Source organism: Parasteatoda tepidariorum, chromosome 3, assembly GCF_043381705.1.
Source record: "Parasteatoda tepidariorum isolate YZ-2023 chromosome 3, CAS_Ptep_4.0, whole genome shotgun sequence".
Taxonomy (NCBI): Eukaryota; Metazoa; Arthropoda; class Arachnida; order Araneae; family Theridiidae; genus Parasteatoda; species Parasteatoda tepidariorum.
The window spans coordinates 8,416,356-8,442,022 of NC_092206.1; the positions used below are offsets into that span (position 1 = coordinate 8,416,356).

At 31.2% G+C, this 25,667-nt stretch overlaps 3 protein-coding genes and 1 long non-coding RNA gene across 7 annotated transcripts in view; 1 reads left to right on the forward strand and 3 right to left on the reverse strand.

Annotated features, from left to right (window-relative positions):
• Nucleotides 1-6,026, reverse strand: part of LOC122271159 (degenerin mec-4) — a 7,752-nt gene extending 1,726 nt beyond the window's left edge. Inside the window, exons 1-4 of the mRNA XM_043051473.2 lie at nucleotides 5,937-6,026; nucleotides 5,281-5,380; nucleotides 3,820-3,883; nucleotides 2,674-2,725 (exon numbers count right to left, since the gene is read on the reverse strand). Coding sequence (XP_042907407.1) covers nucleotides 2,674-2,725; nucleotides 3,820-3,883; nucleotides 5,281-5,380; nucleotides 5,937-5,978 — 258 coding nt within the window. The 5' untranslated portion in view covers nucleotides 5,979-6,026. The remainder of the gene's footprint in view (nucleotides 1-2,673; nucleotides 2,726-3,819; nucleotides 3,884-5,280; nucleotides 5,381-5,936) is intronic.
• LOC139425115 (uncharacterized) overlaps nucleotides 1,087-25,667 on the forward strand; it is an 82,909-nt gene continuing 58,328 nt past the window's right edge. The window contains exon 1 of the long non-coding RNA XR_011636342.1: nucleotides 1,087-1,456. This is a non-coding gene — a long non-coding RNA (uncharacterized lncRNA). The remainder of the gene's footprint in view (nucleotides 1,457-25,667) is intronic.
• LOC107445268 (uncharacterized) lies at nucleotides 5,998-15,113 on the reverse strand. The gene is made up of 6 exons (XM_043051470.2): nucleotides 13,700-15,113; nucleotides 10,997-11,114; nucleotides 10,109-10,236; nucleotides 8,462-8,583; nucleotides 7,441-7,605; nucleotides 5,998-6,035 (listed from the first exon to the last, which is right to left on the reverse strand). Exons 1-6 carry the CDS (start codon nucleotides 13,897-13,899, stop codon nucleotides 5,998-6,000), a joined length of 771 nt encoding a protein of 256 aa, XP_042907404.1. The 5' UTR covers nucleotides 13,900-15,113.
• The window catches only part of LOC107445273 (degenerin-like protein unc-105), a 36,235-nt gene continuing 28,950 nt past the window's right edge, over nucleotides 18,383-25,667 (reverse strand). For 3 of the 4 annotated variants that reach the window (XM_071178306.1, XM_071178307.1, XM_043051480.2), the window contains 6 exons: nucleotides 25,193-25,292; nucleotides 23,027-23,090; nucleotides 22,090-22,141; nucleotides 20,796-20,824; nucleotides 19,857-19,929; nucleotides 18,383-18,698 (listed from right to left, as the gene is read on the reverse strand). In XM_071178306.1, coding sequence (XP_071034407.1) covers nucleotides 18,516-18,698; nucleotides 19,857-19,929; nucleotides 20,796-20,824; nucleotides 22,090-22,141; nucleotides 23,027-23,090; nucleotides 25,193-25,292 — 501 coding nt within the window. In that variant the 3' untranslated portion in view covers nucleotides 18,383-18,515. Of the gene's footprint in view, nucleotides 18,699-19,856; nucleotides 19,930-20,795; nucleotides 20,825-22,078; nucleotides 22,142-23,026; nucleotides 23,091-25,192; nucleotides 25,293-25,667 lie in introns of all 4 variants that reach the window. The other variant, XR_011636341.1, reaches the window with a different exon arrangement.

Below are 25,667 nucleotides of genomic sequence, written 5' to 3' on the forward strand. Positions count from 1 at the left end.
AAATAAAAATACATAAGGCAACACAAGATTGAAAATTAAAAGGAAAAAGAACGTAAAACATATACAATTGCAAGTCACAACAGCCCACGGATTTTTATAACGGAAAAAATATTTGAAGAAAATATATATTAAAATAAATTAATTCCTGACATGAATCCGATAAAAATACTACAACAGGAATAATACAAAAAGCAGCAAATTATTACTTGATCAACTTTTTCTTGGGGCAGTACAATTGTTAATATAGTATTTTTTAAATATAGTATACTATATAGTATGGTTTTAATATAGTATTATATTGTAGTGCCCCGTTAAATTGCTCCCGCCCTGATGATCTGATGAAGCTGCCATATCTGTCAGTGCTTCTACTTCAATTTCCATTTTCATGCCATCCCCTCTGCAGAGGATCAAAATTGTGATGGCATGTCTTCGGATCATCCTCAGGTATGCTTCCCAGACCGTCGCCAATAGCCCATTGTGCAGCTCTAGTGCGACGTAAATGAAACTGAAACTGAAACCATTTTTGTGCTCTCGCTAACATATATGTAAATTGTGTAACAATGGAAGCTAAGTATAATATATATCGGATTCGTAAATTCTCTGAATTATTAACGAATATCAGAATAGTACAGGATTTTCAGTGATAACTGACTTTATTATACATTTTTTGATTCTTTTCAACGATAAGGTAAAAAAGAATGCATATTAGTCGTCGCAAAATAATATTTAAGCAAGGGCAAATCAAAAAAGTTTACGAATCACGACTGTGGAATCGTCAAAACTTGTTTGATTGCCGAAGGAAAAAGAGGGGAATTGAAATACGATTATTAGAAACACTCAAAATTTTTGACACTCAAACTGATGTTGAGGTTATTAATCAAAATTCTATTGAATTAAAACCTTACTTTCAATTAAATGTGGTAACGTTTATTAATTGTTTAAAGAGATATTTTTATTCAACTATCCAACTGAGATACTTTCTGTAAGGATCAAAACTGAAAGCACCTCTTTGCACTTGAAGTACAAGTTTACTGATTCTCGCAAAACATTTGAATTTTTATTATATGTTTATACTGTTGTAGATATGTCGTGTTTAACTTGTCTAACAGTCAGATTTCTTAATATTTCTTTTCGCCCAACTCATTTCAAATTGTTTGAGTGTTATTACACTCAATTAATGTTTTTAAGCGAAGTTTGAGTGTTATTCACTCTCGTTAATTTCATAATTTCAATTTGATCGATGTAGGATGCAATTGTAACTGGAAATTATTTTTCCTTCCTCAGTTTTGGTTCTAGAAATCTCTTCATGTTTAGAAAGACTTTGTATCAAATCTGAAAGATGAAATTATAGTAGCGTTTACAAAAGTCTTGAGGATTCTTCTTGCGAATTAGATTTATTTCTCCTATTTCGAAACTTTATTTTTATAATTTTGAGTGACAAGAAACTGGAAAACAGGTAATAAACAGCATTTTTTTTTTTAAATTGATGATTTCCCAAAGTGATTTTCAGTTATTTGTAATTAAATCGTTATTTTAGTTGCACAGTTTATTTATTTGAAGGTGATGTAAGTCAAAGTTACGTATAGTGACAAATACAAGATTATTTTTTTGTATTTAATCAGTTTTTTTTCCTTTGATGCTGATGTAAGCCAAAGTCTTGTTTTTGATATTTTAGAAGTTAGACAGCCAACATTTTGACCATGTATTTTTCATGCGATAAAGAGGAAAACTAAAACGAAATTTCGAAATTTAGCAATTAACGATGCTCATCGGAATAATTAGCCTAAGTGACAGTAATGCTTAAATATCATATTTTTACTGAGAAACCAGTCTGAAATTAAAACCAAGCGTGTTCTTATTTAAGTAAAAAACAAAAAAAATTAGTCATGCCTATATTTGTAATTACCAAGGTAATGACTGACAGTAATGCTAATTAACATTGTTTATCAAGGTAATTGATAAGTGAAAAATAAAGTATTGGGCTTAACCTAGAAAAGAATCAAGTTGATAAAATTTCAGTTAATTTTTCAGATACTTGGGAGGGGGGGGGGAGGAAATTCCAATTCTTCCGAATGAAATTCCTACTAGAATCGAATCATAAATAAGCAATCATTTTTATTCTTCTTTATTTAATACATTTGATCTAAAATATTCTTGATATTCATAATACCTATAATTAATCTAAACAACGTGAAAAACTATCTGGTAATTATTGGCGTGGTTTTAGGGGCTGGTGAAATTTAAATTTATGCTTATAGTTATTGTTTTATTCCACTATCACTAGAGAAAACTTCTTAAAAAAGTGTGGCAGCAAAATAATAAGTATGCTAAGTAATAAATATGATCATTAGAAAAAAAACTTCTTCAAAAAATTTGACAGGAAAGTAATAAGTATGATCGCTGGAAAAAAAACTTCTTAAAAGTCAATACACAGCTATACAACTTTCCACAACTATTCTTTGTGAACGAAACAATGAGTGACTTTCAAAAACGCAAGATAATATTGCAATAACCAAGGTGATTTTTATCAATTAATTCTTTTGGATAAAGAACACGGATTTACGGTAAAATGTTAGAGCATTTTTTTTCAAATTTAAAACCTATTTTCCACAACTATTCTTTGTGAACGAAATGATATATGATATTATATGCTTTTTTGTATAAAAAACTCACCCTATTTCCTTCACTGTCTGCCTCTTGAACTTGAACTTCATATCTTCTCATCCTGAAAGAAGAAAAAAATATTTTTTTGAAACTATACATTTTTCACTCAGTAGGATTAAAAAGAAGTTTTCAAGAATATTTTATTTTATAACCGACATTGAACAGTCGACCCAATTTAGAGTTTACGACTACCAATATTCAACTCCGATGCCTTGTAATTTTGTACCCAATACAGAAGACAAGGAAACTCCTGGATCAAGTATTCGAAGAAATTTGCCTTCGAGGAGGACTTTTTGACGGAACTAACCCGCTTTTGCATTACATGGAAAGAAAAACCACAAAAAATTGTTGCTAGGGTAAAATCTTCACAATTAGACATTTTAATTAAAAAATTTTAAAACTCTCACAGAAGTTTCTAAACAAGGTTAGGCCGTAATATCTGTTTTTTTCTCCACATATTAGATATCATGCATTTTCTATATTTATATTATTTTCGTGTTTTAATTTGATATGAAATGCTTAAAATATAAAATATTTTATTTCGATTATGTTTTTTATGATTTAATTATGTTTTGCTTTCGGCACTATTTTATTTGCAGGGCATAAACATTAGTGACAAAAAATTGCCAATTTTCGCCAAGGGTCACCCTCAAATATATTTTTACCATTCTCTAGAATGGACCATTCTCTAGAATTCTCTAGAATTGTTCGGAGTTCTGGTTAAATGCATACTGGGCAGTGGTACTTGACCTAACGGTTTTCCCGTTTTAGTGATATTCAGACTATTCTATATCAGTTCAGAATCTCAGTCAAAAATAAATTTATTGAAACTTTTACGTTGAGGAATCGTAAATAATAATTTAACTATAAAAGACTATCAAAATCTGATGAATCATTATGGAGGTCATTCTGAGTGAAAATTGAATTAAAACTACCAAAATCAGTCAATATGTGAGACATAAGTAGGTTTTATGTATTTCGTTTCCATTTTAGATGTGATAACGTCGGTGATGATCTGACGATGCGTCAGATTTTGACAAGTAAATTTAATAAAAAAATCATATATGAAATTTACATAAAATCTAACTATAAGCAACAGGGAATACTATAATAATTCCATTAAAATAGTAGCTATGAATATTTGAGTTTTCTTACTTGCATGGTGAAGTGCAACTTTTTGCACATTCAAATCTCGTTTCCTTCGCAAAGTTCGGAATTGCTAGAGAAAAAAAAAGCACAAATCTCAGAACATGCGTTAAATTTTGCGCCTACAGTTATAAAAGTGATGATGCTAGATAATTGTTTTATTATGAGATATTTATTATTAGGCAAATTACCGGTTAATTACCTTGGAGAAAATACGTTATTGTGCCTGTTTCTTTAACTTAACTAACAGTTAGCACTAATTAATTCGCCTATTTGAGCTCACACTTCTGAACCATTAAGATAAATCTGATCATTAGAACAAAAGATATTAAAAGTGAAAACTTTTTATTTTATTTTGCGTACTGCACTCGTTAATGGAGCCTATTTTAATAAATTTGTTGATTTGAAAGATTCATAAAAATTCATCAAACATTAAATTGGAAATTTTTTCTACGATGGTCACTAATCGCCTTTCTCTAAGATTTGTATGGTTTTTAGAATTAACTTAAGAAAATATTGAGTCAATATCTGATAAGAACATGTCAGAAATTCAATAATCATGCTAATTATTGTCAGTATAACTCAGAAACATATTTATTAAAAAATGTTTTTCTTTATTAAATTTTTATTGTTATTTGTGTAAAAAATTTACTGTCTATTAATTATCTAGATAATTATTGAACTCATGACAAACTTAAATCTTCTCAATTTTCGAACCAAGTAGCTACGTTTGTGTTCCGTATTGTGAAAACTTTCACAGTTGAAAGAAAGTTAAATTTGAATCTTGTTTCGAGTTATAACCTGATTATTTATTTTTTTCCTTTTTTTTTCTTTATGTTTAAGGACATACCTTGTGTATTTTATATCGCGCTGAATGCGCATAAGACTGCGTTGAATAAAAACAACAATCTGCGTTTTGATTTAAAATTTATAGGATATATATTTTGAATAAAAAAAACAGCATACATTATAAACGCAACATCTATTTGTATACAAACGCAGCATATATATGTTACCATGAATGACCGAAATCAAGAGAATGTCGACTTTCACCTGTGAGTGTCGACAATCACACATTCACTTTGGTGAATGTCTGAAATATTTGTTATATCCAATTTCATATTAATTCATTCGTTGATATTATTATATTTATTCGATATTTTAATATCTGCTGAGGTTTGATTAGGAGAAACATCAGTGTTCGGAGTTCTGGTTAAATGCATACTGGGCAGTAGTACTTGTCCTAAAAATTTATTGTAGGGCATACAGGGCAGTAGAACTTAACTAGATCTAATATATATATCGGGCATTTATCAAAGCGACTATGTGATTCTCAACATTCACCAGCGAAAGTCAACAGCCACTAATTTCGGTCATTCATAGTAGCATTTATAAACACAATATTTACTTTACAAGTGCATCATATATATATATATATATATATTATAGAAATGTCTACAATCAACTTACGTTCCAAGCAAATGGTTTCGTTATGTGGGTAATCTATTCTTCGTTCTGCACAATTATAGATATCGAGTGATTTTTCTAGTTTACATTTTTCTTTGCACATCTGTGGATGAAAATAAAACAATTGTTATTACAATTTTTCTTTTTTACGAATGTTTCTCTCAAAAGTTCGTATCATCTACATAAGTTTCGAATGGTTACAGTTATAGTTCTACAAATTGGGCTGCACAAGTAGGTTGGGTTATACAAGTGGGCAAGTTACACAAGTAGGTTGGAATTTTTTTTCTCACTATTCCAGTTGTATATCCATTCCCAATCCCCAAAGTTTTTTTCACTGTTCCAGTCGTTCATCTATTCTCAGCCACTACCGCAGAAACCATACATGTTCTAACACTCCTAGGATGGTCTTGCACTCCTAGGATGGTCTTACACTCTTAGGTTAAGAGGAGATGGCCTGCGTTGCTGAAATTGAGTCTTTATTCCAATCAAGAAGACAACTATCCTCAAATTTAATTTTACTAGAAAGGATTAAGTTTCATAAATGGTCTTTACCTTTTAATCTGTGTTTTTCCTTTTAAACTTGCGTTCTTTAGATATTATACAGATTAAAAAAAATTTGTGATCGAAAGAAGTGGTAAAAATTTATAATAATAACTTACTTTTTCTGTAACAGGCCCTTGTCCACCATTTAGTTTCCACATTTTTTCGTAATCTGTACATTTACTCTTGAAGGGTTGAGGCAGGAGATTCTTTTCTGACTGAAATAAATGTAATTCTTTTCAATTATAAAGTGATTTTATTTTATTTTATAACCGTAGTTAAACAGCAGACCCAATTTAGGGTTCACGACTACTAATGTTCAACTCCGGAGTCTTGTAATTTTGAACCCAATACAGAAGACAAGGGAACCTCCTGGATCAATATTGGTAGAAATTTGCCTTCGTGGAGGAGTTTTAGATGGAGCTAACCCGCATTTGCGTTACATGGGAGGAAAACCATGAAAACTTTACACGGTGAGCTTGACGGCATGGAGATTCTAACCTATGATCTGTCTACCACTGAGGATATTTCACGTCAAAATATGGTCGGTGCGAGCCGGGTGCGGAATACGTATAGACCAGCTATCGCTGGGATTCGAACTCGTTTCACCTCATTGGATGCGAACGCTCTATCCCCTGAGCCACCACGGATCCTTATAAAGTGATTGTAAATTATCATTGTTTATGCTATCTATTGATTATTGATTGTTCTGTGTTGGTTAACACATATCCTTCCGCATAACGAAAATTCTTCATTTTACCGTCAACACCAGTAGCCAAATGACCTAATTGCAGTAATTGATTTAGTCAATGATGAACGCAATAATGCCGAACGGGCATGTGTTTAGGTAAATATAAAAATTTTGAAGCAGTTTCCAAAATGTGTGACTAAAAACATTAAGAAAGCATAATTTTCTCGGGATAATGGTAACTCTAAATTTAGAGTTATTTTGAGCAATTGTATTATTTTTCCGAATCTAGTTTTGTATTCAAATAACTTGTACTTATAATAAAGAACCAACATTATTAAGGTTAAAGATAATTAATTGTTTTTGTTAATTCTGTAACTAACTTTTTCAGTTTCTCTGTAGTCGTACTGGTATCCTTTTCAAATAATGTAATATTTTATAACAAATTATTACACATTTCAAATTTAATTATTATATGAATAATTAAGAGATATATTAAAAAAATTTAATTTTTCTTTTTTTCTATTCCACTTCTGTAATGCAGCGAGGAATTCTTTACGCAGCTTTGTTGCACAGCAACTAAAAAACTCGGATGTTGCTGACTAACTTCATTCATTATGGGAGGCGGGGCACTGTGGACTTGCTGATAATCAAGCCAAATTTGGCTTGGATATCAGCAAGTTCACAGTACACCACGTTAAAATATGGAGAGAAAAAATTGGAATAAGAGGAAAAATGGGAAGAAGGTTATAATCAATAATATCAGCAATCTGTAACTCCTGATCCAGTTGAAGAAAACAACGAAGTTATACATGTTTGTGAAAGCTGCTCGAAAGATAAATATGGTTATTTTTAAGAATTCAAAGCATTATTGTATGACTGAAGTTCGAATTTTCGCCTCAAAATATTTAAAAAAAAAGTGCAAAATATAATACTTGCCAGCCTTATATAGATTCGATAGACGGTGCCCATATTTAAAAAGAGACCTTCTCCTACCGGTGATGGGACGTGGAATGGGGAATGAATACTGAGCTGTGCACCACGAGATAAATGAGACGGATGATATTCCGAAACCTCCAGGTTAAGAATCAAGTGAATCTCTGAAAAAAATAATGCAGTAGGTTAATTATCTCTCTGATTTTGACGTGCAAATAACTCATACAAGTAAAATAATTTTCACATGCATTAGCAGTAAAATAATTTTTTTTTCTCCACTGAGGACTTGAGATATTCGCATCTCTATTGCATTTCGTTTAAGCTTTGACGTGTATTAGCAATAAGAGAGTTTTTTCTCTCCACTGAGGACTTGAGATATTCGCATCTCTATTGCATGTCTTTTAAGCCTTCACGTGCATTAGCAATAAGAGAATTTTTTCTCTCCACTGAGGACTTGGGATATTCGCATCTCTATTGCATGTCGTTTAAGCTTTGACATGTATTAGCAATAAGGGAAATTTTTTTCTCTTCATGTAAGCGTTCAGACTTGGCAGAGGTTTTGGGGTATGAATATCTTTAATGCAAGCTTTACTCCTTTACTTAGGCTTCAGCCCACCCAATTTTAAGATTATGACTACCAATGCTCAACTTCGTAGCCATGTAATTTTGAGCCCAATCCAGAAGAAAAAAGAACTCCTGAAAAAATGTGCTTATTTGCGGAAATTTCCCACATTTAGACCAAATATAACATTCTTCACTTTCTCTATATTGCTTAGTATGTGACATAATGCGTTCTTCCGAAATTGACACTCCAAAAAGGTCGTTGTTATTTAGAAGGAAAAAAAAACATTGTATCATTCCTCATTTCTACGTTTTTTAACTCACGTTTCAAGGAAGAGATTCTTGAATGGGTAGTCTGTCCAATCATATTATAATAAATTTAAGAAAAAAGGAAAATCGATTTCGTGGAAAATGGAATCTGTTCTTTCTTAAAGAAGAACTTTTGATTGAAAGACTTACTTGTTGATACGGGTACTTTCTGAGGTGTCTCATAGGGTTTATTATGTAAAGAGTATATCATCCAACAGTTGAAGGGAATTTCATATGAGAAACTCAAAGCTGGGACTAAAATGGGTGTGGAACTGTAGGAAAAAAATGTTCTAATTTAGAATTGATACTTGATCATGAATGAATTATCATTCTTTTCGTAATAAATCTAAATAAACAATCAGATAAATACAAAAAATAAATATAAACAAAATATAAGTAGCAAAAATACGTTTTTCTTAAAGAGCTAAAAGCTAAAAATAATAGGTATCGTCTGGTATCGTTAGTTCAATAACGAAACACGATTCATCGATTTCAAAAGACGTGGGAGGAAGGGATTCGGGGGTTTTAGAAGTTTATTAGGAAATTGATACTGGTATTGGCACCAGGTACAAAGCTCTAATTGAAATTTAAGTACTCTATCTAGTTCGAAATAGGTCGGAATTTCTATTAACGAAAAATTCTGTTTTGTCTAAAAAAAAGGGGGTGAAAAAATTTGAGTGCGTTTAGGAATCAATTTTAACTTGTATAGTTTTCAAGCACCAGGCTGCAATTGAAAATTGAACAATAGTCGAAAAGGGGTTATTGATAATATGGCAAACCAGTCTGTTGCTGTCAGGAAACGATTAAAACTTGCATAATCATCAAGTGACAATTCGATTATAAATTGTAAAGCCATCGGTCAAGGAGCTTTGAATACTATGTAAGCAATCCAGTTGGTCGTGAAGGCATTCTAGTAATTTCAAGAGCAATATAACAATTTGGATTGCAAGATTGTATCTTTACAAACACGAAAGTGATTTAAAACCACATAACAGTTTCGGTATAAATTGCACTGTCATCGGTCAAGGAGCTTTAGTTACCATGCAAGCAATCTAGTTAGTCGTAAAGACATTCTAGTAATTTCGTGAGCATTATAGAAATTTCGATTGCAAGATTGTATCTTTACAAACACGAAAGTGATTCAAAACCACATAACAGTTTCGGCATAAATTGCACTGTCATCGGGCAAGGAGCTTTAGTTACCATGCAAGCAATCTAGTTGGTCGTAAAGGCATTCTGGTAACTCCTTGAGCATTATAGCAATTTCGATTGCTAGATTGTATCTTTACAAACACGAAAGTGATTTAAAAAAACACTGCAGTTTTAAAATTTTCCGTCATGAAACGTATCAATTAGAATAAGTTTAGTAAAGACTTGATTTACCACCCAAATATTCCGTGGTGTTCTACTATTTGGAACCATCTAGACACTAATAACGGCTTTGATTTAAGTAGCTGCATTGCTTTATGAAAATGCATCATCATGTATTTACCCTTTGTTTGCATTTGAATGCATTAAACATAATGTACATTTTTAAATAATAATAATTGAAAATAATAATAATAATAATAAGGAAAATAATAATAAGGAAAATTATTATAATAATAAGGAAAATAATAATAATAATAAGGAAAATAATAATAAGGAAAATTATTATTTTATGACAAATTCTCTCGCATGCAGCAATTTTTTGCTGTTTCGGGTATTTTCTCTTTTTTTCACATAGTAAAAAATTTTAGTAATTTTAATTAGTACATAGTAATTATAGTAAAACATAGTAATTTTAATTAGGAGTACCTGCAATTTCTTTCTTCATCGTCAGTTTCAATAGTGCAACTGGAGACTAATGTTGAATACTGGTGACCCAATATCTGCTGTTGATAACGAGTAAGGTGTCGAAAACTATCCTTATCTCTTAAGGGAACCTGTAAATTCAACTAGTATGCAAGACTAATACAGTAAGCAAATAAACTAGACTAATAAAGACTAAAACAGTTTGCAAGACTAATGAAATCGATTTTTCTTCTTCTTTGAAACGATTTTGAATTTTAGATCAAAAATTGTTCAAATCAGTGCATAATTTTTCTTATCTATATACACCGAAGAGCCATTACTTTATGACCACCCTCCATCTGTAACAATGGACTCGCCCAGGTTTTCATGGTTTCGCGTCCAGGAACAATGTTTTCATGGGACACATTAGGACCCATAATCCTCATAGAACAATCCGTGACGTCTGTAAGCTACTTGAACATAGTTGCAGACCAGGTTCACAAATTCATGGCAACAGTTTACTGCAGGGGACTGTATTTATCAACTGGATAATGCACCATGTCATAAGGGTCGAATCGTCATGGATTGGTTCGAGGAACATTCCAGTGACTTTCAAGTCAAGTCTTTGCCCGCAAATTCACCTGACCTTAATCCAAAAGAGCATTTGTGGTCCTATTTGGGAAACCAAATTCGTGCTGCAACGCTACCTCCTCGCAATGTGAGGGAATTACAGAACCATTTGGTGAGCGCTTGGTACCAGATACCTCAGACTACCTATCAGCACCTTGTGGAATCAATGCCACGGCGGGTGCTAGCAGTTTTGAGGGCTAAAGGTGGTCCTACATGTTATCAGCAGGATGGTCATAATGTAATGACTCTTCTGTGTATATTTCTGGAACAAGTTTTGCTTACCTCTTTCGAAACATTGACAAGGTTGCAGTATTCCGCAAAGCGAGTACAAAACGTAGAATCAGTTTCCGGTGTTCCGCAGAATTGTGGATATTCCCGACAATAAGATGAGGCACGGATTCTATAAAAATATAATTCGACATCACGTATCTCGGGAATATATCAGAGCTCAGTTTATTAAAACTTGAAACTTATTATTGTTGATATATGTTATGCGTGAATAAACTCTGTGAAAAATTTCTACAAAATTATAATTTACAGCATTTCAAAATTAGTACTCTATAAATGAAACGCACTTGGATTTTAGTTGTAATTGAGACAGATGCTAGCGCAATTAATTTATTTTTAATTTAGTAACAGTTTGATTTTATTGTGTGTTCTTTTACATGCGAAACATTTTTCTTAAAATTTAAATTAGGATCAACTTGAAACAATTCCAATAAAACAATCATGCTTGTATATAAATAAATCATATCGCACCCCGGCAAGAAAAGTGACACAAGTCAAAAACAGCATTTGAGAAAAAATCAACTGAAAGAATACAATAAAACTTATTCTGAAATAGCACTAATCTATGGCACAATCTAGAGATGTGACACTTCTTGAGCTTGATGGGACACTTTATACATATTTTTTATTGACTTAACCTCAAAATTGCTGTTTTTTGACTTGTGTCACTTTTCTTACCGGGGTGTGATACGTGTATTTAAAAAACTCTTTGGATAGAGGCAGAGATGTTTAACATGTACATTTGAAAATCAAAAATTCGAAATAAATTAAAAACTAACAAAATATCAAGGTCACAATTTTTGTTGACATATATAATACGTGAAGAAACTTTTGTTCAAGTTTTCTGAAAAATTATAATTTAAACTCACTAAAACACGCTTGGGTTTTAAATAGCTCATACTTGAGACAAAGATACCTAAATTGTGTGATTAAATTTATTTTAAAAAACTGAATACTTTAGATAAAGATATAGTTATGGTTGGTTGAACTTTATTTGCAAAAATATCACCCTACAACTAAAATATGATTTTTAGATTAATGTAGTACTGAGATCCTTAACTTGGAAAAAATGGTATTTCTCACGTTTTATTGCAATTTAAACTGAAAATTCTGATGTTGATATTTATTTGTAGATAATTATATGATTATCAAGAGAGAGGTATAAATTGTAATATTTCATAACATATAACAAGGTAATGTTTTATAATTTTCCTACAGTTGGAAACAGAATGTATCGGGATATTATCGTCAAAAGGAAATTATTGTTAAACCGACATTTCGATCTCTTTCATTCCAGAAAAATTGCTCAAATTATAACTGGAGTTCTGTTATGAATGACAATACAAGTTTCAAACATTTCCTAATCGATGTAAGGAGAATTTATTGCAATTTTATTGAAAAATAGAACTCTTTGACGATTGATATTTCGATTCTTTTGCAAGAAGTCAAAGTGTTAAAAATTCGTCTGCAGCTCTGTTTCTAATGTCAATATAAGTTACAGCTGTTTCTTGACTATTGAAAGCTAAGTTTATCGTCATTTTATCGAAGAAAGTTCCTAGTCAATTGAAATTTCAACTGCTTTTTAAAACACTAGATTGCTCAAATTTCAACTAAAATTGTTTCGATTATTTATCAACAATTGATTCGACCATTTTATAGCTTGAACAAAAGAAGAGACACATAACTTAAAAGAAGAAAATAATTTTATAAAATAAAAATTTTGAAAGCTATGTTAAGTGAAATATAAGGCTGGAAATAATTTCTTTTAGCCACTACTGAAACATACAGGCGTTTTTATCAAGACAGATTACCACTGAGTACGTTAAATTTCGATGATTAGATCAAAATTTATTTTTAAGAGAAACCCATTTGTCTGCCAGCATCGAGAAGATTCGTTATTATCGCAATAATGCAAGCCTTACTACCAATTATTCTAACCTAAAGTAATTGGGCTCTTATAATTTAATTACAATAAGATAAGCAGTGAAATAATTATCAATCGAATTCTTTGAGTGCAGTTCACTACTTTTATAACGAAAATGAAAAACAAAAGCATAAAGGTGTCTAAAGACTATAACGAAAAACATAAAGGTGTCTATACTAAAACGAAAAACATAAAGGCGTCTATACTAAAACGAAGAACATAAAGGCGTCTTTACCAAGGATTGCAGCTGAGCACGTTAAATTCCGATGATTAGATCAAAATTTATTTTGAAGGGAGATCGTTTGTCTGCCAGCAATTAGTAACTTAAAGTAATTGGACTCTAATAATTTAATTCTAATAAGATAAGCGGAGTGAAATAATTATGAATCGAATTCTCTTTGTGTGCACTTCTATTTATATAACGAAAAAAAAAAAACATAAATGCGTCTAAATACTAAAATGAAAAACATAAAAGCGTCTACACATAAACGAAAAATATAAAGGCGCCTTTATCAAGAAGGATTGCATCTGAGTACGTTAAATTCCGATAAGTAGATCAAAAATTATTTTGAAAAGAGATCCGTTTGTCTGACAGCATCGAGAAAATTCGTTATTATCGCAGTAATTCGAGCCTTAATACCAATTAATCTAAACTAGTAAGCTTCTAACTTAGTAACGGGGCTCTTATAATTTAATTCTAATAAGATAAGCAGTGAAATAATAATCAATCGAATTCTTGAGTACTACTTATTATTAGCGAAATGGCTACTCACTCATTTATATTGCAAACTGTGAAAGCAGGAAGTTCAACTTCTGATGGCTGTACGACTTCCAATTCAACAGATGATGGATACTGTAAATACATTTCCACAAATTTCACACTCTGTATTGTAAACCCTATGGCTAATAAGATCTGAAACAGAAAACGTGCTTTCGATCTCCAAAAAGAAACTTTTTTGTACTTCACTTCCATGAACTTCAAAAATTAAAAACAGCTGTCATTTTTTTAGGCATCAAAGTTTCTCACGAACTTAATGAATGGAAAATTTCAGTATATCCTGCTATTGAAATGTCTTAAGTTATTATTTAAGATTTAAATTTTTTGCTGCTCAAAAATTAACATTTGCACAAAAAAAATTCTATCTATAATTTTTATAGCCTATAGATACAACAATATTAGAAATGAATAAAATAGTAAAAAATTAACCGAAAATTAATTAAACTAAATAAGAATTAATCATTTAAAAAAATTTATTATTTTGTAGTAATTAATAAAAAAATTATCAAAAGTAATTTTTAAAGAAAATAATTAATTAAACGTCAAGACTGAGAATTGAGTTAAGACCGAGGATTAAGAATAAATAATTAAGAAAAATTTGAGATGAATATAACATCATCTATCACTTTAATCAGTTAATTAACTTAATTAGTCTCCATTTCTTCAGATTTTTGAAAGAATTTACGTATGTTTTAAACAGCAACAGTAAATTTTATTTAAAAAAAATTCCACATACAATGAAAAGAGTAAGGCTATTTTTTATAAAGATTATTAATTATAGGTAAATAATTGAAATTCTTTAAAAAATACGTATGATAAATAGAATGCAATCAAAATTACGATTAATGAAGGAAATTTATTGAATTTTGTTTAAGAAAACTGTTTTTATGCAACGTCTTTTAGCAGCAAAAACAAACTTAGGGAGATATAAATCGTTATAAGATAATTAAAAAGTAATTAAATCGTTAGCCATCATCAAAATTCATTCGTAAAAATGCGCATCTTTTTCTGTTAAGCCTAACTAGAAGAATTCTTTGAATGGTTGTTTCCTATAATGCAATACTAGCAATTATGAATGTTTGTAGAAATATTGAAAGTAAAAAAAATAAATAAATGAATATATGAAGTTCACGTGTCTCAAAAAGAAAAATATTTGATTAATGACTTTTTACAAGGTTCAAATGGACATTGAAATCGAGCCTCCACATTTATTCTTTTTCAACAACCATACTTGAAAGAATGACAAGCAAAGTAAATAACGCGTATAGTATAGATTTTTTGTTCTTTAGTGTAATTATCACGCACGCTCACTGATGCACCATCAATTAATAATATCTCTTTTTCTCGTTTCATTGTTTACGTTGTTTCAGAGTAATTTTTTTTTCAAAAACACCTGTTATTCCCTTCACCTGATCGTCATCGTACGACTCATATCGATTATCTATCATCGATGAAAATATCATCTAACAAAGGGGTAATTCTCAAGTTGTATTTCAGTTATCATAAACTGAGTTATTTATGTTATCTTTTGAGTAGACCTGACCAAACTGAATCACTGGCTGACTGATAATGTATAGTTGGCGATTCATAGTATGGTTAATGAATAATCGGTTAATGGATGAATAATTAACTGGTTAATGAATTCTTTACTATGGCATTGAAGTTTATTAAGTTATGAATAAAATCAATTAATCTTTTAAGATGCCAACTGGAATCATAATAACGTTTCTAATTGTAAAAGCACGTTATAAAATCGTTTTCTAAGAGAATGTTAGAATTGTTTTAAAAGAATTATTTTATCGTTATTAAATTTTTCTTATCATATAACTGTATAGTCCAATTGTAACTAAGTTATTTTGAATTTTTTCTTTTTTTATTAAGATGAATATTTAAGTCGAAAGAAAAGAACGATACGAGAAATGATCAGGGCTTCTACGAGTCATAATTTCCACAGGTTAAAATTTAATACAGTGGGAGTTATTTTACTTTAATGCTAGCAAACATTTTCTTTATGATTAACTTTAAAATTTTTGCAACTCATGTCGGTGGATTTGATCAAAAATTAAAAGCTATTGATATAGATTTAATCACAGTATAAAAACCTCACAAATAGTTAAAAGTATCCATGCATGATTCAATTTATCACCTCTTTTGAAACTTTTTAAAGTCCCTGGTATTCCATATGAATGATAATGTCGCAATAAACATCAAATAATAATAACTTTATGACTAACATAATTAAAAAAAATTATAACTAATAATTATAAATACATAATAATAAAATAAAATTTAAAAACTATGATTTTCAAAGTGGACTAAAAAGAACGGAACAAATAGTTGTTTATTTTTTGAAGAAATTATTTTTGTATTCTATTTTTCACCTAAAATAAAAATCACACTGTGTGCTTTCAAAACAACGCAGGGGAATACTCGATGGTGATAGAAGCTAATGACAAAAGCGATGCATCTTACAGGTATGACTGGATACATTTCCATTTTAGATGTTGTTGTGGCGCCATCTATGGCCGAGAATTCGACTTCTGCCACACCCATACGTAACACCCGTTTATAGGACGGACCCATTCATACAACCGTTTATTCACCCACAGATCGTAATTAAGACCTGAACCAGGGAACGATCTGTCTCCATTCCAGTACCCCCAGAAGTATAATCTGTTATGGGAACAGGGGGGACATAGTGACAAGACAGATTTAACGTGCACCAGTAACTATTTACAACCAGCTGAATTGAAACTCCCGTTCGTGAGAACGGGAGTTCAGTGCCCTACCAACCAGGCTATCCCGGCGGTCTCTCATTTTAGATTAAATAGAAGTCTCTGTCCAATTAAATAGAAGTTTTCTTTCAAATTCAAATGCACTTAAAAAAATCAGTTTATGGAATTTTCTTTTTTTTATTAATTCTTTTTAGTTTTAGGTTGTAAGTAATTTAAATTTCAGTAGATGGCAGTGTGGGGATGAATTTTGCTTGAAATATTCAGAAAACAGAAACTGTAATTCGTATTATCATCAGACAAATACTTTCAGTTTCAATTTGAACACACTAGTTAGACGGAGAGTGTTCGAAACGATTGGTGATGAATTCTATTTGGTAATAAATTCTGCTTTTAACGGCCAGAGGCTCACGGACAAACCTAGACTTTGAATCTCCTTTCAATAAGGTGTAGGACTTAAAATGAGACTTTTCGGGAAAATTTTGAGTTTTAAATAATGTAAAAAATTAAATTCACTACATTTGTCTTTTTTTAAAAATTTTTTTAATTGAAAATTATTTAACAGCTTTACATAATGTTTTTAAGATCCTGTAACTAGATAACTACATAAATTTCTACTCGATTAGTTTCAAAATTTAATTACTAACTGGAGAAAGAGCAGAATGGAGGAAGGTTCAAGGTAAGGCTCTGGCTCACAAAAGGCTGTTATGCCAATAGAAGAAAATTTAAAATGTAACAGCGTTTGTTACTAATGTAGATTCTCCATCGCATAGATGTTTTTGATTGATTTAATGATCATTTTTTTTAGTTAATAATATTAGTTGCTCCAATTTGATAAAAAAATTTAATTAAAAAAACTATACATAAAGGAAATTGGGTACAATGTCATATTACACGTTAGTCAAATAAAAATTTGATATAGTTATGGGACCCATAATTAAAAAATAAAACTGAGGATATTTAAAAGAGAAAAGTATTTTACGCTGAAATTCGTTTTAATTATTTTTCGTGAATTTGGTGCCCCTTTAACACTTTACCGAGGTACAGATGTCCCTTCCCCCCACTAGCTACGGTAGGTGAGAATTAAAATGTGCATTGTCAACATTTGCAGAGATCCAGCTAAGATAAAATCACTCTAGCTAGTCGATGAGTTGTCAGAATTTTGACAGACGATAAATTCTAATGGAGAATAAAATATTTATAAAGTTTGCATGTAGCGATGGAATTTTTTATTACCATCAGCGAGAGAACTTGCAATTGAAATTTAAGCACTTCAGCTAATAAAAGAAAGATCGAAATTTTAAATGATCACCTTTGGCAACGAAATGGAGAAATATTCTGCGAGTAGCGATTAAGAAACTATTGAAACTTGCCTCTATGAAGTGGGCACAAGTTCAGATTTGAGAACTAATCTACGCTAGTCGGATTGCTCGAAGAAGGTTCAGGAAAATAAATGTCTTTTTTTAGGCTATTATATCGCAATAAAGTTTTTTTTGTATTAAGAAAACGATTGAAAATGGCATTGCCAACAAAAACAAAGCTTTGTAATGATTTGAGTGTTCTAGCTAGTCGGAAAGTGGCTGAAATTTCGATTACAAGATTATTTCCTCAAATGACCGAAGGTGAGTCAATAGAAAGGTAGTAAAAAATTGATAATAAATGAATAAATGTGATGAATATTAATAATAAATAAATAAATAACGATAATATAATTTTAAGGCTAATGATGAATGTGATTTGTGATGTGTGATTTTTTCTGCGAGACACCGATATACTTTTTTTTTTTTATAGTGAAAAAATTCATTGCACAAAAAACGAGAAGAGCATTAGCATAAACGCAATGATAGTCTACTATTATAATCTTGTAGTTGATTATATGCCACTGTGCTAACGAGTACTTAGATTACTCTCTTTGTTCATACAATCTAATAAATAGAAAACATTGATAGAAAACCAATAACCTTTATTGAACTATTCACAAAATGGAATCAGATAATTGGTTACAAAAGAAGTAATTGCACTTTTTATTCCAATAAGATTCAACTGTCAGTAGACACGAAATGGTTGTGCTTGATTCCTCTAGATGTTCACGAGAATCTGTTGAGAATCATAAGGCAACTTCGTTTCAACGATGTTCTTCTTCTTTCGAAGAAAAGCGATACAAATGAATATTCCTTTTTCTAAAAAATCATAGACTTGCAGCAGCGATATGCCAAGCCAGAGTCCAACGTATCCCCCGATCCAGCTTAATATTCCAACTGGCTAAAAAGATAAAACAGAGATTCAAAAATAAGATTTTATTTTATATTTTATAACCGTCGTTGAACAACCGATCCAATTTTGGGTTTACGACTACTAATGTTCAACTCCGTTGCTTTGTGATTTCGAATTCAATCCGGAAGACAAGGGAACTCTTGGATCACGTATTGGGAGAAATTGTGGCTTCGTGCAGGAATTTTTGATGGAACTAACCCGCATTTGCGTTACATGGAGAGAAAAACTGCGAAAACCTCCCACAGCTGGCCCGATGAAAAGGGGACTCTAACCCATGACCCGTCTACCACTGAGGATATTTTACGTCAGCACTGTGGTTGGTACGAGCCCGGAGCGGAATTCGTATCGACCTGCCATTGCTAGTATTCGAATCCGGGCACTTCATTGGAAGGCGAAAGCTCTATCCCTTGAGCCATAACGGCTCAAGTGATATAGTATAAGGCTATAAATCTAAGGCGCATTTGCTCATGCACTGGGTAGCAGTATACAATCGAAACAGGTTCCTCTCAATCTTTGGCATTTTTTGGCCCCAAGGTACGTGCCCAAAATTAAAAGATCTTTGTTAAGATTTTCACATGTCTTTTAAAAACTACTGAAATATATTAAAACATTTTATGAATATTTAAGGCATTTAATATGGATATTAATAACGAGGTGGACCGGTTCGATTTCCAGCGATTGCCGGTTGAAACGATTTCGGCACCCGGCTCGCACCTACCACAGTGCTCGCGAAAAAATATCTTAAGGTGTAGACGGATCATGGGTTGGACTTCCCCTGCTCTCGGGCTCACCGTTGGTGGTTTACACGGTTTTAATCTATATGTAACGCAAAGGCGGGTTGGTTTCTCCTAACAGTCCCCCACGAAGGCAGATTTTTCGAATTAATCTATTAATTAACTTTAATAATTAGGCTTAGTTTTATATGGGAGAAAAATAGTAATTATTTAGTAAAAAGTAACTGAAATAAAAATTTCTTTTTGTTAACCTTAGTAGGCTTGACTTTAAATTCTTTTTACATTACTTGTTTTTAAAAAAAAAGTTATCCTTAGTTCCTAAAAGTGAACTTTGTTCATGGCATCAATTGAAGAGGCATAAAAACTTTAATGGTAAAATCATTCTTTTCTCTGAAAAAAAACTTCAACTTACATTAAAGCGTGGTGTGTACTTGAAGGTGGTTATTTCCATATTTTCTAAAAATATCTGAACAAGAGTGTAACACCTGAAAGAAAGATATAGATAGATATGTTTGCCAAAACTCAACACTATTTGAAATAAAATGACAGAACAGTTTCTGAGAAATAACAATTACCATCTTTTCAAAATAACGAGAGGCATTTTTAATTCCTTGAAATTATTCAACTGATTTATTTTAGATTTCATACAAAATTTTGTCATTTAGCGATATAGAAATGCATGTGTATTTACCAAATCATTTATAAAATTTCGATGATTTCTAAATTAAAACATGAAAATTAGTTAATAGAACAGAACGAGGGGCCGATCTCTACAGAAAGTGTGCCACTATCTGAAGAAAAAAAATTTCATGGCATTCCTAACTTTCATAATATACTAAAAAATATTAAAGGACGAAAAGATGTTATTTATAGGCTGGTAATGTTATTTTTTAGCAAATAGCTCACTTTTATCTCTTAATCTGAATCGTTGAAATTTATTGTTTATGTCTAGAATGTTTACGAGAACACGAGGACAAAGTTTACAAGCACAATGTTTACGAATGTTTACTGTTTACGTCGCACTAGAGCTGCACAATTGGATATTAGTGACAGTCTAGGAAATGAGTACCGGTCTGGGAAGGGCTGAATTCAAGCACTTTACGGTAGAACAGTTTAACACTGCTTTTCGAAGCTCTGTCACAAAGCAAAATAAAAAAAAAATACCTGTGCGAAATTTTATAACTGATTTATAAGGAATTTTGAGTGTTATGTATTAATCACTACGTACGGTACCTGCTTGTCATTATTCTCCAATTAAGTATTCAAATAACATTTCAAGTTTGACCAATACAAAAGTTATTACAAAAAATTAATAATAATTTGAAAGAAAAAAAATTACATTTAAACTTACGTTAAATCTTTGGGGACAATGCAAGAGTTCTGCAAATAAAAGTACTAGTTTTTAAAATGAAGTCAATAATAACTACATAATCTATATATGGATATCTTTCATGTTTCAACATAAACTCGGGCACATATTTACTGACAACTACTCTTTATCCATTGGCAACACTATAGTTATTATTTATTTTCTTAGATTATTTTTAGTAATATTTAAGTAGTGTTAAAAAATTGGTTGTACATTAAGTATTTATTTAGATTCATTTTGTATCAGTAGAAATTTTTTTGAAGTGACACATTCTAAATTCTTTCACAAAGATTCTTTCGCAAAGATTTCAATTCCTTCATTATATATTTACACAGAGACTTAACACAAAGACAGGCATAAAACTACGTGGAACATAGACAAACTAATTATGCATCGAAGTTGCCAGGTACACAAAACAAAACTTATATAACGGTTACAGTAAAATACAAAAGTAAATAATAAGTTAAGTAAGAAGAGTAGACAGGAAAGAATAATATTTCAACTCATTCGATGTGCGATACGGCTCTGCATTTGATTAACTTATAGTTAATTAACTTTCTAACTTATGTAGAGAAACTTAGCTCAACTTTAATACACCATTTCGCTGATACAGATTAGCTGGAGCTGACGTTATGGGTCACATGAGAGGGTATGGGAGATCTTCTTCTTCTTCTAAGTTGAAGTGTGGGTGATCTTCTTCTTCTTCTAAGTTGAAGTGCAAGTACCCAATTGGAAGAGGGATTGAAGAATTAGAACATTTTAATACAGTTGTGCTAAGTATTCGGCTTGGTTACTATTAAAGTTTATATGTTGTACAAGATAATTTTGAAAAGTGACCAAGCTGATCGCCTAAAGTGGTTGTATATTGATAAAATGTGTTAAACTTTTACTTTTTTTTAGAACAATAATAAAATGAAGTCTGAATAAAATTAAAAATGGAAAAATAGGCTGTTGGAAAAGTATTCTATTTGAACCTTTTTTTATTATGTAGTACCATATATTCAAAAATTACATATTACTTTTGTAGATTAGTTCCAGTAGCTACAAAAAAATGTCTGATACGGAAAATCCTATAGCATCACAGAAATATTTTTGAAATAAATTATGAAATAAAAAAAGAAATAGAATTTATCTAAATTTCACTTAAAGCTGTGACCTAAACTCAATAATATCCGTAATTATGTTTTTTTTTGTTGTTTTTTTGATAATCGTTGTGTGTAAACTAATTTTTTTCTTAACAATTAGCATAGTTGGTAAAAATTTACTTGATTCTTACTCGAAATCCCTCACTGTTAGAATCTTGTACTTGAAATTGAAACTTGTTAAATCTGAAAGATAAGAGAAATAAAAATTAACAGATAAAATTTTACTTTCTTAAAAAAGAAAGCTAAGCATTTCAAATTGAAATTATGAACATGTTTGAATCAATATATAAACAAGTATGAAGCAATGTAACAGAATGAACAACGATGTCTACATGTCCAGTATTTTTAAACGAAATGTCCAGGAATTTATAACGTGATGAGAAAAATGTTCCTCCCAGATAGCAAAATAAGGTTTATATTCACTCAGTAAAAACCTTTTAACGTAATCTTAAAAAGGTTTTCTTATGCGGTTTACGTGTAAACCTTCTAATCTTAAAACGAAGTCTGTCACAGTCTGCTCTATTCTACGCTCATTACCCTAATCCGAAACCTCGGAAAACAACCTTCTATACAAAAACCTTAAATAGAGGTTGTCTTAGCGGGAAAAAATCATTGAAAAAAAGCTAGTCTTAAGGTGAAAATAATCTTAAATCTAGGTAATTATAAGGTTTCTTTTTACAAAGTCTTGTATGCTCAGCTAAAATCCTCCTTGTCATGAAATTTTAGTGGACAATGCAATTTGATCCTATCGCTAGTGTGACGTCAGCTAATACGTCATTATGGATCTAAATAACCATTTTACCTAAGTGACAATACTTTTTTGAAAAAAAGCTTTAAAACTAATTTTTAATCCTTTTAGGATAAAAGGATTGAAACTGCAATATTTTTGCTTTATTGAAAAAAGGTTTTTAGTGCAAACATTTTCGTGACACTAAAAAAAAAATTCCGGCATAAGGTTGTCGTAAGGTTCTATGCTTTCTGGGCCTGCATCTGACGTCATTAAGATACACTTTTCATTGGCAGGAAAATGCCTCACTAAAGAAAAAGTTTAATACAATTTATACTTACTTGCAAGGCATTGAGCATTTTTTTGCACAAATAGGCATGGTCTTCACGTGAAAGTTTGCAATAACTGAAAAATAAAAGAGACACACAACATTCGTTTAGTCTCTCATATCAGAATTATTTTCACATTTTAATCAAGCACACGATCAATATTTACACACATACCCAGGGTCCTCACCTTTATGAAGGGTACCTAAATATTTGCTCACTGATTAGTTCGATACTTTCAATTGTTGTTGTTGTTGACGTATGCCTGTTTAAGCAGAGGGGGTGAGATTGTTCTTGTTTTCCAGTGGCGCCATCTATGGCCAAGAATTCGACTTCTGCTACACCGTACGTCACAGCCGTTTTTAGGGCGGACTCATTCATGCCTCCATTCATTTATCCACAGATCGTAATTTTGACCTGAATCAGAGAACGATCGATCTCCAATCCAGTACCCTCAGAGGTTTTGATTTGGTATGGGAACATGGAGGACTTTTGCGACTCGACAGATTTAATGTGCATCAGTCACTTTACTACACGGGGAGTCTTCGGCCGGCGTGGTTCGAACCCACAAACTCTCGGACGCCCAGCGCCTTACCGACCAGGCTATCCCGGCCGATACTTTCAATTAAACAAGTAATATTAAAAAGAAATTCAAGTCAATTCTTATTTAGGTCAATAAAGAATTTTTTTATTTTAGTTACTTTTTAATTTATTACTTTCATTTTAGTTACTTTTTAGTTGCTTTAATAATAATTTTTTATTAACAATAATAATAATTTTTAGATTTCTGCATAGTAGCCAGTTTTTTTCCCATTGAAACATTTTCAAGTAAGAAAATATTAAATTTTTTCTGACTATTATTAATCATTCGATTACCCTTACCATAAACTACTCCCATTTTGTGCGCTTAAAAAAATAATTTTATAACTATCAAATTTATTATATACGTTTTTTCACAACTTGAAACTTTAAATATTTGCTTAATTTCTCGAACTTTTGCATGAGCTTATCTTATTCCTTAATGTTATAACATGAAACAAAACTTAAAATGCCATTTGACAAATGATTTGAGGTTTTTTTAAATTTATGAATTATTTCCCTTTATAAATTTTACTCTTTTTACTTCTAAAAAAATTTTAAAATTTACATAAAAAAATTTAACTTTGTAATGTGAATAATAGTAGAAATAAATAGAAGTAATAAATGTGAATAATAGTAGAAATTAGCGTATGGTCAAGAAAAGAGAAAAAAACCACGAAAACCTCCCACGGTTGACCTGATGAAAAGGGGACTCTAACCCATGATCCGTCTTTCACTGAGGATATTTTACGTCAGCACTGTGGTCGGCACGAGCCGGGTGCTTTTTTATGCTTTTTTATCTTGTGTTTTATGAGTTCGTTCACTTGAACATTTTTTTATGTACTTTACTAGTAGTTATAAATCGAGAATTTATAAATTGGATTATTTATAAGCACCGAAGTTTAAATGCGAGGCTGATTCCTTACAGTAGATTTTGAAAGTACCACAATTAAAATCAAATTAACTTTAGACAATGTAAGCTAAATGATTTTTTTTCATAAATGATTTTCAATCCAGAAAATATTTTAACATAACATTGCTAGAAAAAAGTGGTTCTCTAGAAATATTATAATATCAGCTTCAGAATCGATGTTGTTGTCGCAGGCCAGTAAGGCAAGAAGGTGCGATTGTTCTTATTTTCCAGTGGCGCCATCTATGGCCAAAAATTCGACTTCTGTCACACCCGTTTATAGGCCAGAGTCATTCTTATATCCATTCATTTATCCGCAGATCGTAATTTGACCTTAATCAGAGAACGATCAATCTCCAAATCAGTACTCCCAGAGGCGTATAATTTGTTATGGGAGCATGGAGGACTTTGTGACCCGACAGATTTAGCGTGCATCAGTGACTATTCTTACCAACGTGAGTCCAGCGCGGCTATTCTGCCCTTCAGAATCAATAGAAACTTAATAAGAAATATTTTAATTAAATAGTTATAGAGTTATGGTTTTTCAAATTTATCTGCGTAATTTTTGAAGGACACAATTTGGAAGAAAAGCCTCCCTTTTTTGTGTGGTAATAGAAGAAATGATCAAAATTGAAAATGCGACTAGTTTTAATGAAGGAAATCAATGATTCGATGAAATATCTTGCATTTACCTTTTTCGCAAATGGTTTCATTGTGTGGATAATCAATACGAGCATCGGCACATCCATAGTCATTCAAAGAGTGATCCAGTTTGCATTTTTCTTTGCACATCTGAAATATATAGTATTCTTTCGTAAAATATAGGATAGCGACACTTATATAATATTTTTAAGAATTTTATATCGAAAAGGAATTTTCTTAAAGTTTAGATTTAGGCCAAGAAAAAAAAAGTCAAAATCATTATTGACAAAGGCGAGACTGGAAACATCGAAACTTGTTTGATAGCATTAATACACAGAGATTAGTGGAAAGGAGATTAATAGACACATCTCCAAGCCGTTTTTGATCGCTTCATTTTTCTCTTGTTCGTTATTCAACGGATTTTGATAGACGTTTTGTTTGATCTTTGTCTAAACATTAATTTAAATATTAATCTGCATACCTTTTTCTACTTCATTTTAAACAAATATTCTAAAACTATATATA